We start from the raw sequence: 13,892 nt of genomic DNA, 5'->3' as shown, positions 1-13,892 counted from the left end.
ACACTTTAGGCCTCCAGCTCGGACACTCTGGCCTCTATTTTTCAAAGCTCACATTCACAAAAATGCCTCTGCATGATCCTTCATATGAATTGAAATAATCTGATTACTCAAAAGTTTGCTTTTACTATTGGCATGTGTGCCCTCCAGGTATTTTGGCACAAAAAATGTTGAGAACATGTCAACAAAATTCCATTTGACAAAGCTGGCGCATTTGTATAACACTCCCCAAGTGACAGTCTGTCACGGTACAAGGCAAATCCCCACTATACACACCTTTTTTTGTCCTGTACTGGATGTTATGCATGTCTTACAAAGCTTAATCCACGATGTAATTTGATCAGGTGGAGTGGAAGGGTCGATCATTATCCGGAGGGTAGTTTATTACAGTCAGTTTGATCTAGCACACGGTTCACTAATTGCAATTCTAGCAATTTTCACATGATGTGACAGCTGAGAAAATGCCTGTTAAGAGCATTACCAGACATCTAGCAACCACAAATTGGATTCTGAGAATGGAATAATGGCTACAGTACGTGTCTCCTCTTCTTTAGTCCATCTTTAGGGTTTGAGAATAATTAAAACTGACAGTATTTTTCAGGAAATTGCTCACTCTGGCATTACATTAGAAAGAAAACAGTAATGTATTTCCAACATGTGTTACATCCATGAATGTAACACAAAGCCATGCATTACATGTGTTGGGTTATAACCATTTATGTTACAATTGATTCCTTCAACCTGGTATCTTCAAAAAGATACCAAAGCAAGAAAACAGTCAGTCCCAACAATCCTGAATCCTCCAACAGTTTGAGGAACTGGGACTGTTCACGTTCAAGCTCTGACTTCCATAAATTATGAGGTTTTCAAGTTGATTTTCAGGTCCAAAGTAGGTGAAGATTCATCATCTAAATCTGACCACATAACATGTATCTTGTCCATACTGCTAATTACTTACTTGATAGCTTCGCACATACACAGCCCCATCTCCACACAGTTGCAAGCATGGGTGGGTCTAGAGATGGGTAGGCCAGACACACAGTAGTAACAGTCCCCAAGAATCTTGATCCGCATACAATCAAATTGCTGCACAGAAATCAAAAAGATGAAAAACCTTAAAAAAAAACAAAAAAAACCCGGCAGCATTAATAATTGAGAGCAATGTTTTGTAAATGAAATCTGATGCAAAGTAATCAAGAGGTATGGTTGACAAGAGTCCAAGCAAGAATACACAGTGGTTGAAATAGTCAAGTATTCAGAACCTTCTTATAAAGCTAGGCCAAATTCACCCAAGTTTTCTACTTAGCATATGCTAATCAATAATAACTGACCAGGGGTACATGTTATTGCATTTGGACCTGCAAAACAAAAAGGATTAGATATGTTATAGCTGTGAAGGACCCGTGCATCAGAACTATAAAGTTTTGTGAAGACATTTAACCCTAACCCCCTAGGCCCTTTTTGCTAGGAACCCTCCTCAATCCTCCAGAATCCTCCAATTTGGGGGGTGAAAAAAATTGGATTCTCCCTCAATCTTCCAAAATCCTTCAAAACTGCCCAAAGGATTTTGGAGGATTGAGGAGGGTTGGGGTCAAAGCACGTAATCTTTTTCTTACAAGAGACCTTCCACGTAAAGTGTTTTGACCGAGTTTTATACTTCAAAACCAACCAGGATAATGGATTGTAGTATACCAATCCAACAACTATCCATTTTCTAAGATGGAAAAAGAAACAACAAAATGATTTCTAAGCCCCATCCCTTTACTTTGCCCTCCCTTCACATGTTAATTTGTTGTTTGGCACATGTCATTGTTTTGAGGTTCTTCAGCTTTTAAAAAGAATCATGTCTACATTTCACGTCCTGCCTTGTGCATATTATTTTCATTATTCCCAACTGTTCTTGGAAGAATTTTTTGTTACCTTTGCATCAGAACGATGACATTTGAATCCTCGTAACTCATAACATGCAACAAGCCTGTCACTGACTTCATCTAATTGAATTCTATTTCTCATTACTTGTCAAAGCCTCTGGGAAAACACGACTTAGGTTTCAAGATTAAAATCTTTCCCAACAACCCCAAAACGTGTCTCATTTTAAGACATACTTGTTGACATTCTTCATCAGCATATGTCTGATGCAAGCAGACCTCATGAAATTAGAAAAAATAAAGGAAGATTTTCAACTGTATCTTTACATACTTGAGAGCACATACTTGATCACAAACACTCAACAGAAATTTCTGATTTTCTGAACAGGTTGCACATTTACCAGCAAGAGCAGCAATATTGACTCAAATTCATTCCCCAAACCATTCACTTTCTTATTAAGAGGAACATTTTCAGAACTCTGTTTAACAATACAGGATGCTGCATGTCCAAGTATAAGATTTAATTTGTGACAGGTGTTTCAAATAACTCATACATGAGGATATCCTGTTCACATATTAGACAAATGGAAGGTGGTGCTGATCAACATTCACATACATGTAGTCATAATCCCATTGGTATAGGACACTGGCCAAAATTCTGAGAGACACCTGATAAATGCTGCCCGATGGCTGGAAAGTGAAGGCCCTTAGGTGTCTAAATTGCAAAAAGATTGCTTTCCTATTGATGCATGGACTTCCAAATTTGTTCAGCCATCCAGGTCTGACTGCTGTGATGCAGGAAACAATCTAACAACCATACGGGGGGGGGGGGTAGAAGAGGAGGGACATTACCATGTAGTGTTGCATACCTGTGCAGGTGAGGCTGCAGTGCCTGTGCCATTATCAGAAAATCATAAAAAGGGAAGTTGCAGGGAGTCTAGCTGCATATCATGAAAATATCAGACAGAATACATGAAAAAAATAATGTGCTCGCCAAGGATGCATTTCCATGGTAACAGTCATTTTGCATTACAATGATTTGCAATGATACCCACTTGGGAGAACTATCTCACAAACTAAACTCATGCATGCAACATGACTGTGCAGACAAAAACTCCATTTGGCAATTGAAAAGACATTTACCTAAGTGTCAAATATGAATGGCTGTCACTAGGGTTTAGTATAAATGTGGTATCCAATATTTGGTAAACTGAAAAACTACAAATGTAGTTGTATACATCCATACATGAAAAACTTCAAAAGACACCCCCATCTGGCTAAAAGTTCAACTGAACCATTTCTGAATTAGATGTTACAAATTGTATGTCCAAAACAATTTAAACTTGGCTTTTACTGATATTCCTGTTTATTTTTCATTTGGTAACAAAAATACACAAAACACATCTTCTTTAAACCTTACAATCACTACATTCCCCATACCACTTTGAATAATTACATCATGAGCTTGTACAAACAGGTAACAAAAAAACAAGGAAATCAGACAGATTAACATCCATTCTCATACTCACTTTGCAAAACGTTTTCTCAAAACATATCACTTGCGTAAAAAGAGCAAAAATTACCACTTACATGTACATACATGTACATTTCAAAATACCAATTAACTTTGATTTACTGGTATTTCCTTTTATACGGATATCTATATATTTCTGCTTTCCTTTAAGGACATGACTCTTGCCTAGAGAATGCCCACTTCTTCATCTAGTATTAAACAAGAAATTTATTAAAAGTGACAATCCATGCTAGTTGCACTGAACCACTGCAAGTCCAGGGAAACAAATGTCACCTCTGGTAAAGAGAGGTGTGAGCTGAGGGATTCATACAAAGCTTTTCATAAATTATTCTGTGTTGCCCAGGCAATTTCTTTCTTCAGTGCCAGAAACATGCCCACATTCAGCCACCCAGAATGGATAAGAATGACAGAATAAAACAGGAATTTAGAATGACTGAAGCAATAGCAGGTTTTCAGAAAGGCCATCAGCTGAAAAAACATTTCAAATTTATTGACAACTGTGGTCAGAATGAATCTGCTAGGGGCTTAACCTAAAGAAAAAGTACTAACAGAAATGCAACTAGCTGACTATCAATCACTGGCCAGTTCATGTGTAATTGCTCTCACCATACTTAATTACGAAATCACTTGGGGCTTTTAAACATGTTCTTTTGCTTTAATAAAGTTGGCTTGTCTTGGAGAACACTTCCATTCCTTTTTCTGTTATCCGATGTAATTGCAACCCTGTGCATTTCATCTTGGTTTCCACTGATTCAGCCCTTCAAAGGTGGCATATCATAATGATGAAAAAGGATGCCAGGACACCTAAACTGGCCCAGTTTACCTTATTGGCAAAGGGAGCCTGTAATATGCCTTATATTAACATTGAATTATTAGTTACAACAAACAATGAGAAGGAAAACAGATTTACACACACCTAAACCCTGGTTATAGCATTTCTATCAGAATAGTTTGCCATATAGTATCTTACAGTTGTTATGGAAAAACAGGCTGATCTTGACAAAACAAACAGGAACATCTGGTATGGTATTTCCCAGTCATTGATTTTTATTTAACAAAAATGAAATATAAACATTGTAAGTGTGTAAACAGCTGGAAAAAATGAACTTGGTTGAACAGATGTAGAGGTTGTGAGCCAAAAAATAATGAACATGTTTACTTATAGAGACAAAAATCATTTTTAACACATTTAAATTAAAAAAAAACATGTAAAAAGTGTTCCAAATAAAATGTTGAAAAATGTAAAATTTGTTGTTTGGCAAATTTCTGTTTGAAATGTAGATAAACATGACATAAACTCAAAGATACAAACAAGAAGAAAAATTATCCATGCTTGATATTGTTGTCCCCTGGCCCTGAAACTTTCTTGATTTTCTGCTGAGCAAATATTTACACAGCTGATAACTGCCAGTGCTGTCAACTGCCCTGACAGTTGATGATTTTTGTCAATTTAATTCAACAATTCAGGTGTTTTAATAGACACAAGGCTGGAGCTTCCCTTGTTTCATGGTCTTTTCCTAACTCAGCTAGACCAAGAGTTTCCCTTGTCCTATGGTCTATTCTCAAGTCGTATACATCAATTCCAATAATTTGAAGGAAGTGACCTGTTTCTAAAGAAGGTAAATATGTGCATAACTAGCAGTGTTTTCTTATAGGGTATAACCTAAGATTCAAATGGGAAACAAGCTGTCTCCTTTATAATAGCTCAGATGTCTTAGTCTTCACAAAGACGTTTAAGATTTACTTGTTTCATTTACAGGAGAGCTCTCTCTATAAAAGTTGAACATCTTCATAGTATGTGAATAACAAATCAAAACAAAACAAAGAAATGACAACACGAAATGATTTAGAAATGTATGGTTTGGTACATACAAGTAGAATACACGTTTTCCATAGGGTATTAATCCATAGAGAATTAATCAGTATTTCAAATTTGGATGAAAGTAAGCTACATATGCATGTATCTGCATTTTTCAGTTTACCTTTTACAGAATGTGTACAGTATAACATGACTTTCATCAACTCCAACAACTCTCTTGGACAAAACTTGTTTTACTCAATGCCAGCATCAAGTTTTCATCACATTTCAATTTGTTGCACACACATCTTGTCAGGCAAGGACAAAAGTGACTCGTAAACTTGCTAACATAGTTGGATGTTGGACGGGATGTTCAAGATGCCTAGTTTATGGTATAATGAGTTGTACCCTTGACAATGTTATGCACACTTCTCCATCAGGACTAAGCATTGAATGGCCCTGTTCAAATGGTGAGGTCAAACTCTGAGGTCATCATCACACCTCTACAGTTCATGCGTGAAAGGTAAAGTTGAAATATGATGTTTACCAGAGCACTGCTGGCCATGACAGAAAACCTATATTGTACATGTAGGTCAGATTGTGTCATCACAGTGGATAACAACTGTCCATGTTTCAGAAACAACTAAAGCAAGGTCAAAATATTTTGGGAATAATATAGGTTAATGAATGAAGCAAAGGTGGGAAGGAAATTTCGTTTTCAAAAGCAGAAGAAAATCACTCAGAATAAGAATATGCACGGGGAACACAACATGTATGCTATCGTACATGTACAAGACAGAGACATATCTTATTGAAAGATTCAAAATAGGTGTCCATGGGCTTGATGGCACTTTCCAAGAACAAATTGTGTTTCCAACCTCAAACACAAAGCAAACAGAAATGACTTGGGTGTGGCTCCAACTGCTTCATCCTGGGTCCATCTGTGCATGACTTCTCCCCAGAATGTGCCGGTGGTTGACAGTGAGCCAGGTATCCCAGTCAACAGCTAACCCTAACCTTCCTCAATCCTCCAAAATCCTTTGGGAGGTTTTGGAGGATTTTGGAGGATTGAGGGTGAAAGTCAAAAGTGCATGGCGGTTTGTGAAGGATGCCATGAGTGAAGGTCGTGGGTTAGACCTTGTGTTGTTCCTGCTCAGTCATGCATGAATTCAGCTGGATATCAACTGCACTGCTCAAGAATGCCATTTGCAATGCCTCAACATAATGACAGGAATTGCCAGAGGATTTTGAAGGATTGAGGCAGTAGGCACACCTCCAAGTAACATTTTCAAGAAATTTTAGCAGATTTGGAAGGATTGAAGGAGAATCCAATTTTTTTCACCCCCCAAATTGGAGGATTCTGGAGGATTGAGGAGGGTCCCTAGCAAAAAGGGCATGGGGGTTTTAACAAAATACAATTTAGATCCTTTCTTTCACTTTGGGATAAGCACTGCCAATGTGGACTCCCTATGCTTGGCTCTCATAACTTGTAACAAATTAATGATGCAGATGTCTATTTCATACCTTAATGCTTTCATGGTAAAATACATGAAGCAAGCGCATTCATTTCCATATAAATGTCAATATGAACCAGGGATGAGTGTATATAACATGTCATTTCTTAATGAAATGCTTCATAGATCTGTTCAATCCGATCAGTATCACACTCCCAAACTTCTACCCATGTCAGATGAATAATGAAATACCTTGCTCTACAACTCGAAAAATTCCGCCAGATAGCCAGTCCGGCTGACATTCCATCAGTGTTAATGTAAAAGAGCTATAACGAAGGGCCAGCATGTCATAAAGGGTATCAATGTGTTAAGTCAAAGCATCCAATCTACCCTTTTCTTCCCCCCTTGCCCCAATAAATTACAAAAGGGCAATATATTAAGTCACTTGTGGAGTGTTACTGGCAATTCATGCTAGGCATTTATGAACCTATTCCTTATGCATACCACCTCAGTGACCGCCCTCGAGGTGTGTTATTTCTCAGTCAACGGAGAGACATCCCAAGCTGGATGATGCCAGGACAAGGATGGATGATCATCTTTAGGGAATTTAGAAGGCTAAGATGAGCAGCATCATCAGGTAGAGTTGAGCAAATAAGCCATGTCTAATGCATGGATGGCATGTCCAGGCATGTAAACTAGTTACCTACTGGGATCTCCAAGTCTAGAAAATTGTTCTTCTTCACAACAGTTACCATAATAACCATTCTACTGAGAAATTAAGCTTAGCCAGCAATTGGCTAATGGACTTTTCATTAGATGGCCAAGGCAAGGTATGAAAGGCAAGGTACATGTACATGTGTAACATAGCCACAGCAATCAACCAAGGAAATCTCTATCAAATACTTCTTCGCATTGTCATGTATGTATGAAAGATAAGTCCTCTGCAGACTCTGCAAAAATGCCAAACAAATGATACATTCAGCCAAAGTGTTCCTTGCAAAAGAGAAAAAAGAACTGTTGTAAAACATTTTGAATCCTTACTTTTCTTACGGTATGAGCCTCTTATAGAAGACTAGACCCTTTTCAGCATTTCAGTCTGACGGCAGAGGACCAGATCCAATTATCAGAGGGATGTCTGATATATTTTGTTTCGCTTCACTGCCATTTGATATTTATTTTATTTCAGTCAACAAAACACACCACAAGGCACCACTGCTATTTACATAATTGAGCGTTGCACTTTTTCAGTTGAAACAAGTCTTAAATCATGCAAGGAGTGATTCATATCCCGCACTTTTTCAACACACACTTCTAAAAATACACACCAATTATTTACAATGTATCCATGCCTTTGAAGAATGGCAGTGATATTCCTATATTTAGCCCATGACAGAAAATGAGAGAAATTCAAATCAAGTTGATGTATGGAATTTTTAACGGTTGAGCTCTGGTTTGTATAAATTCACCAAAAGAGGAATGGTGAAGAAATTCTAGAAGCAACAGAAACACATAAACTGAAATTATCAGCCTTCCACTGAGGCATGATCTATTGATTACATGGACATCTCCTCTAGATTCAGTTCATAAATGTATAAAATATCAGTCTGCAGTTTAACAAATCTTTGGTTAAGTGCGAAAGTTTAAAGCAACATCTTATCAGACAAAATCAACCTATTAAGTCTCTGCTGCTCTAAGGACCAATTAGCTTGCTATTCATATACTAATCACGAAACAATCTGAACTGCAAAAGGCAGACCCAGCTCTGAAATACAACTGATTTCACTTTTACAATTGGCCGGGAAGTTTGAATTTGCCTAAGGATATCCTCAGAATGCTACCTCTGTGCTGCCTTTGTGCAGGTTTACGTATAAATAATTAAATGAAAAATATAATCTTCTCCTTCAAAAACCTTACGTTGTGAAGTGAACCTTGAATAATGTAAAGACTGTAATTTCATTTTTCTATTCCCTGCCAGAAATTGGCAAACAAGAAGCTTGTCAGAAATTGACATGATATACCTTAACTAATCAAACACACTTGACATGTTCTTTATGGGGGAATAACATTTCCACAAAAACATTAATTTAGGACAGCTTACAGACTTGTACTCTGTGTAAAGGTCTTGTCATTTCCTTGTCAAAACACTTTGCTCTATGTTAGATACTTTATGTTGAAGTTTTCATGTCTGCTAAGCTTTTTTTAAGGTGATAGCCTGTTTGGGTGTAATTGCCACCTGCCAGTTAATTACCAGCCTGCCAGTTAATTGCCACCTCCCAGTTAATTCTCACCTGCCAGTTAGTTACCACTGCTAGTAGAGGATCCCTTTTATGATGTACATGGAGCACTTTGTCCTTACACAACGGTGATTTGTTCTAACAAAAAAGTAATATTACTTGTGTCAGTGAACTTAATTCATCTTGGTTGAAATAGGCCTAAGTGACATTAGCTAGTTACTCGTACCTGAACAACCATGTTTGCCATAACAGCATAATTTCCCATGAAATAAGCTAAATTTTAACTTTATGTGGATTGAATCAGTTACTTTTTTAGCTCCAAAACTTGTACTCAATTAAACGAGAAAGGGAAGCACAAGTCTCAAAGCTATTAACCTGAATCTGGGTTTTTGAATTTATACATTTGTTTATTTTTTGATCCTATATATTTTTCCATCCAGACTTCACGAAACAAAGAAACTCTCCTTTGTTTTGCCCTATTTATGTAGAGATCACATACAAAATCTATTGGCAGTGATGTTTATCCATTTATTGCCCTAATTTGTGATAAAGAGCAAAATTCACTGCCTCCATTGTCTCTGTTATCTTGTTAACAGCTTCTGTAGCTTCAGATTCGAGTTACACTCAACCACTTTGTCCTTGCTATGTCACATCTCACAAACCACCCATACATCCTCTTCTTTTCTTACCTCCTGTCAGCCTTCATCTATTTTTAAGTACCTAATGGCCCTATTGCTTGCTTGCTTCTTATTCCCCAACCTTCCTCCTGTTTCGAAATGCACATCAGTGACACTAATCACACCATTCACACACTGCTAGCTTTAAAGGCTAAAATGGCACATATACATCACTCTAGCCTTAAATGTATTAGACGGATGTTAAAATGTAAAAACCACAAGGTGTCAGACACCACTGGCATGTTTTTGACCAAATTGAGATTAGGGGAGAGAATCCTTTAGCATATTTTGCAGGCCAGCTATTTACTTGAAGCTTTGATTGTTTTTCTGTAGAAATTCTGAGGGAAACGTTCAGGAGTACATCCATGCCTTTACAATAGTATATGTACATGTATAGGGAGGGACAAAGCTTGAACTTAATATCAACTAGAAATTTCCAAAACTGGTTCTAAGTTTGGAAAGTTGTAGCTAAGGATTTGGGAGATTTCTTCATAATTTAGCAACAGGTGTATCCCAATTAAAGTCAACGTCTTAATCTTTAGATTATTCAATTAGAATGTGTAAGGACCTTGACTACTTACAAATCATTCTGATGTTTTAATTTACTCTTTTGTTTGCAACTATTCACTGTTCCATAAATCTCTCATTTGAGCTTTGAAGCTTTTCATGCCTGTGAAGGGTAGCAAGTAAGTTATAGAAGAATGCGGTAGCACCATAACAAGGATATCTCTTTCTGAGTATGTGTGGCTCTGAGTACCCTCCGGTTCTTTTCCGAACCACACACACTCAGAAAGAGATATCCTTGCATGGTGCCATCACAAACCTCTAAAACTCTTGTTTCAGATTTTGAAATCTGTTGTAAGTGTGGTCGGGTTTTGTTTCACTTTAATTATCAGATTACACTGCATCTAGTCCCAGTCTTTTGTCAGTGCTCAGTACATAACATAAATAACTTCAGAATAATGACTGCAATTATCAGCAGAATTGCTGTGGTCATTTGGCAACTACATACATGTAGTATAGATTGAAAAGCACAAATGAAGAAATACTTCCTGAAGACTGATCCTGAAATAACTCATTTCTTTGACAGAACCAGGACAAGAGAGTAACTGATGATGATCACAATCCTTCAGACAAAACACTCTAGGGACTTACACTGGGCGTGGTTACAGTGTAATTTATTTCAAGGCACAATATACTGCCAACGCTGTTACATTTGCTGTGCATCAATATATTTGGGTTTATGCCATGGATTCAAGTTTGATACAAAAAGACAAATCTAAAAAGGCTATTACGGCATTTAAAACTTTCCTGAGAAGCCTGTCAGGAATATTAAGAGCAGTTCAAGGATTACAGAAATCCTGTCTGATCTTTCAGCCAGTTGCTATGGTGACCACTTACCTCAGCTAAACTGTCAAATCTCCCAAAGAGTTCATTAAGTGTCTTGACTAGTTCGGCTGGAGAACATTCACTCGCAAGAGCTGTGAAGCCAACAATATCTGCATAGAGAATGCTGAATCGAAATACAAAAGACAGAAAAAGTCAACGACCGAAGGAATCACGCTTCCTTGTCCAAAGGCTTGATTGTGGACAGCCTCAAATTTGACATTAACCATCTGAACTACCATGGTCTAATCAGATAACGGTGGTCTCTTGTTATGAACAGTCTAAAAATACAATGAATCTTACTGTGCAAGAGGACATGTAAAGGCAAGTGTGTGCGGTCAACCTATAGCTGAAAGGCACCCTCACTGGCAAAGATCAGACAGCTTCAAGAGAAATAGCAACATATTACAACTGGGTACATGCACTAGCATGGTGCACACATGAAGACTATATGTATTCAAACAGAAATTGGTCATACATGTTCAGCAAATCCTGCCAATTAAAGCTGCATCTGAACCCATGCAGCACATAGTGGGTTACAATGTTCCAACCAAAGCACACCCTCTCGTTTTCCTGTTCAAAATAAATTAACATCTCCCTGGCTCAAATCCATCCTTAAAAATCATGGATTGACTTCCAATACAGTTCAAGTTAAAGCACCTTTCCAAAGAATCTTATCAACCTTTTCATCTCCTATTCTTTTCGTAATTAGACCTTTAGGTTATATACCTGTACACCGTGCATGTTGGTCTTATTTTTGCCATGAAATCAAAAAATGCACATATGGAAAGGTAGCTTTAGGCTTTGCCTGAATGAGCAACTTTTTGAATATGGACAAATGAAGCATCTTATTTGTTATACATATGCCATGAGGTTAAAGGTCAGGTAATCTTCAAGGTGCATTACAATGTACAGCAAATGGAAACTGCACACAAGTTAAGAAATCCATCTGATCAAATTTGTGTGAATGTAGTTAGAGAGAAAGACATACATGTAGTCTAGGCAATATGAACTGTACAAAACAATGTATTACATGTACATTGCTTTTGCAATTGAAAACATGTAGGTACACATACATATACAAATAGTAGTATGATTTGATCGACCAATCAGTATAAGGGGTAACAAATTTGCAAAAAGATAAGACGATTTGCAAAACAAAGAACTTATCAAAGTCACAATATCTTCAGGGATTCAAAGATTTTGAATGTTAACATCATTTCATAAGACTGACAACCTCATTTCATTGATTTTGTATCTAAGCTTCAGCACAAGGAAAATATAAAAGCAATGTCTCAATTTTCAAATTTAGTCAGCCTCCAAAAATACCTAGATTATCTGTACACACCTGACATTTTTATGCCGTTTGACATACAGATTATGGAAGTGTGTTGTGCTGTTTTTCTGCAAGCCTGTTCCCTGTGTTCGTGTTTGGGTGGGGTCACGGACCCGTTCCATCATTTCTGTTTTCATCTCAGCTGCAAGATGAGCAGGAAGTACTGAGAGAAGAAGCCTCTCCTGGTAGGAGGGAAAAAACGGGAGAAATGGGAAATTGATTAGGATAGCAGGAAAATCAGGCCAATTAGGACAGCAGACAATTGACTCACTCCATCACAGGCAGGGCAATTTCCTTGTATAAAATATATGGACAAACTGGGAACCAGAGAGTAATGTGTGTAGGAGAGGAACTATTAATGACAAAGGAACAAAAATTATCATGATATTGAAATTTTAGAATCCAGCAAAGATGGGTTTATTGCGTAAAACACTGGGAATAAGAGAACTGGAGGCCATCACAAAATAAAAAGTAAATTAAGCAAGAGCTTTGAAGTATTTAAGTGTACTAAAATTGAAGTTACATTTGTACAAACTTTGTTCTGCTGTGATACAAAAATGTTGCGAGTTATAAAAGCTGAAAAAGTCAATGCTGGAGAAATTTTCCACTATTCAGAGAATATCAAAATCTTGATTTTGGAATTTAAATATCTTACTGTTCATTGAGTTTTTGTTCCCTTTTCAATGTTATTTTGATGTGAGATTCTCAAGAATCCAAAGGCAAGTATTACAGGCTTTCTATGATAAGATTTCTCCAAGCTACAGCCAACTAAACTATAATACCTCCAATACCTTTAGCCTGTATCCATTTAAACTATCAACAAATACAGTTCCACCCCTGGGCTAAAAGATCAACTAAAACCCTACTAATCCTCTACCTAAAGGGACAGGTTAAGAGCAGGAAGAATAGCAACAAATGCAAAACATGTCTGCGATATGTCTAGGAAAGATCCTGTTGGCAATGGTCTGCTGACATACTGCGCATCATGAATGAACGAATTCGATCAAACACAAATAAAAAAGCATCTGTAACAGGAAGGTTTGTAACTAATGTAAAAAAAGTAAGTGCAAGAAAACACTACACAACATCTCTTTTTGGTTAATGTTACTGAAAAGTGCACTTTGATAAAACACTTGGATGAGGGCACTGTTTCTGTGATGTCACATGATGTAAATGGGAAAATTGACCATTAATATAAAGATCAAAATGGCACAAAAATGCTCTTTAAATGAAAGTTAAAACTGGGGTTGATACAAAGGTACATGTTCCATATTTACAACAATTGCATTAAAAATGCCACTTTATGGTTCCTTTATGGTCCCTTTAACTTTATCTCCAACAATGTTGCAGTCAGTGCGGCATATGTGCCTATTTTGCTGTGCCAGTAAACCTCATTCTGATGAAGTGGCAAACCATATTTTTAACCATGAGATAATAATAGGACAGATGTTATGCATATGAGCTCTGGTGTCCTCAAGCTGAAGAGAATATGTCCTGTATGCTAATGGCTTAAAATCTGGTACTTTTAATAAAAGATGCATTATATTCATTATCTCTCATTACCATGCTTGCATACACACATCATATAACCTTATCAAAGCTAGTATT

General features: G+C 37.2%; 2 protein-coding genes across 8 annotated transcripts in view; one reads left to right on the top strand and one right to left on the bottom strand.

Annotated features, from left to right (window-relative positions):
- Positions 1-13,892, top strand: part of psmg2 (proteasome assembly chaperone 2) — a 112,070-nt gene that overhangs the window by 25,835 nt on the left and 72,343 nt on the right. The gene's annotated exons all lie outside the window — the stretch shown is intronic.
- Positions 1-13,892, bottom strand: part of LOC110980095 (adenylate cyclase type 2-like) — a 94,580-nt gene that overhangs the window by 23,133 nt on the left and 57,555 nt on the right. For all 7 annotated transcript variants that reach the window (XM_087138335.1, XM_087138331.1, XM_087138334.1 and 4 more), the window contains 3 exons: positions 12,297-12,466; positions 10,964-11,075; positions 956-1,083 (listed from right to left, as the gene is read on the bottom strand). In XM_087138335.1, coding sequence (XP_086994461.1) covers positions 956-1,083; positions 10,964-11,075; positions 12,297-12,466 — 410 coding nt within the window. The remainder of the gene's footprint in view (positions 1-955; positions 1,084-10,963; positions 11,076-12,296; positions 12,467-13,892) is intronic.

This window comes from Acanthaster planci, linkage group LG06 (assembly GCF_054643075.1).
Source record: "Acanthaster planci isolate LZ-2023a linkage group LG06, COTS_SCS, whole genome shotgun sequence".
Taxonomy (NCBI): Eukaryota; Metazoa; Echinodermata; class Asteroidea; order Valvatida; family Acanthasteridae; genus Acanthaster; species Acanthaster planci.
This window is presented reverse-complemented; position numbering and strand designations above follow the sequence as displayed.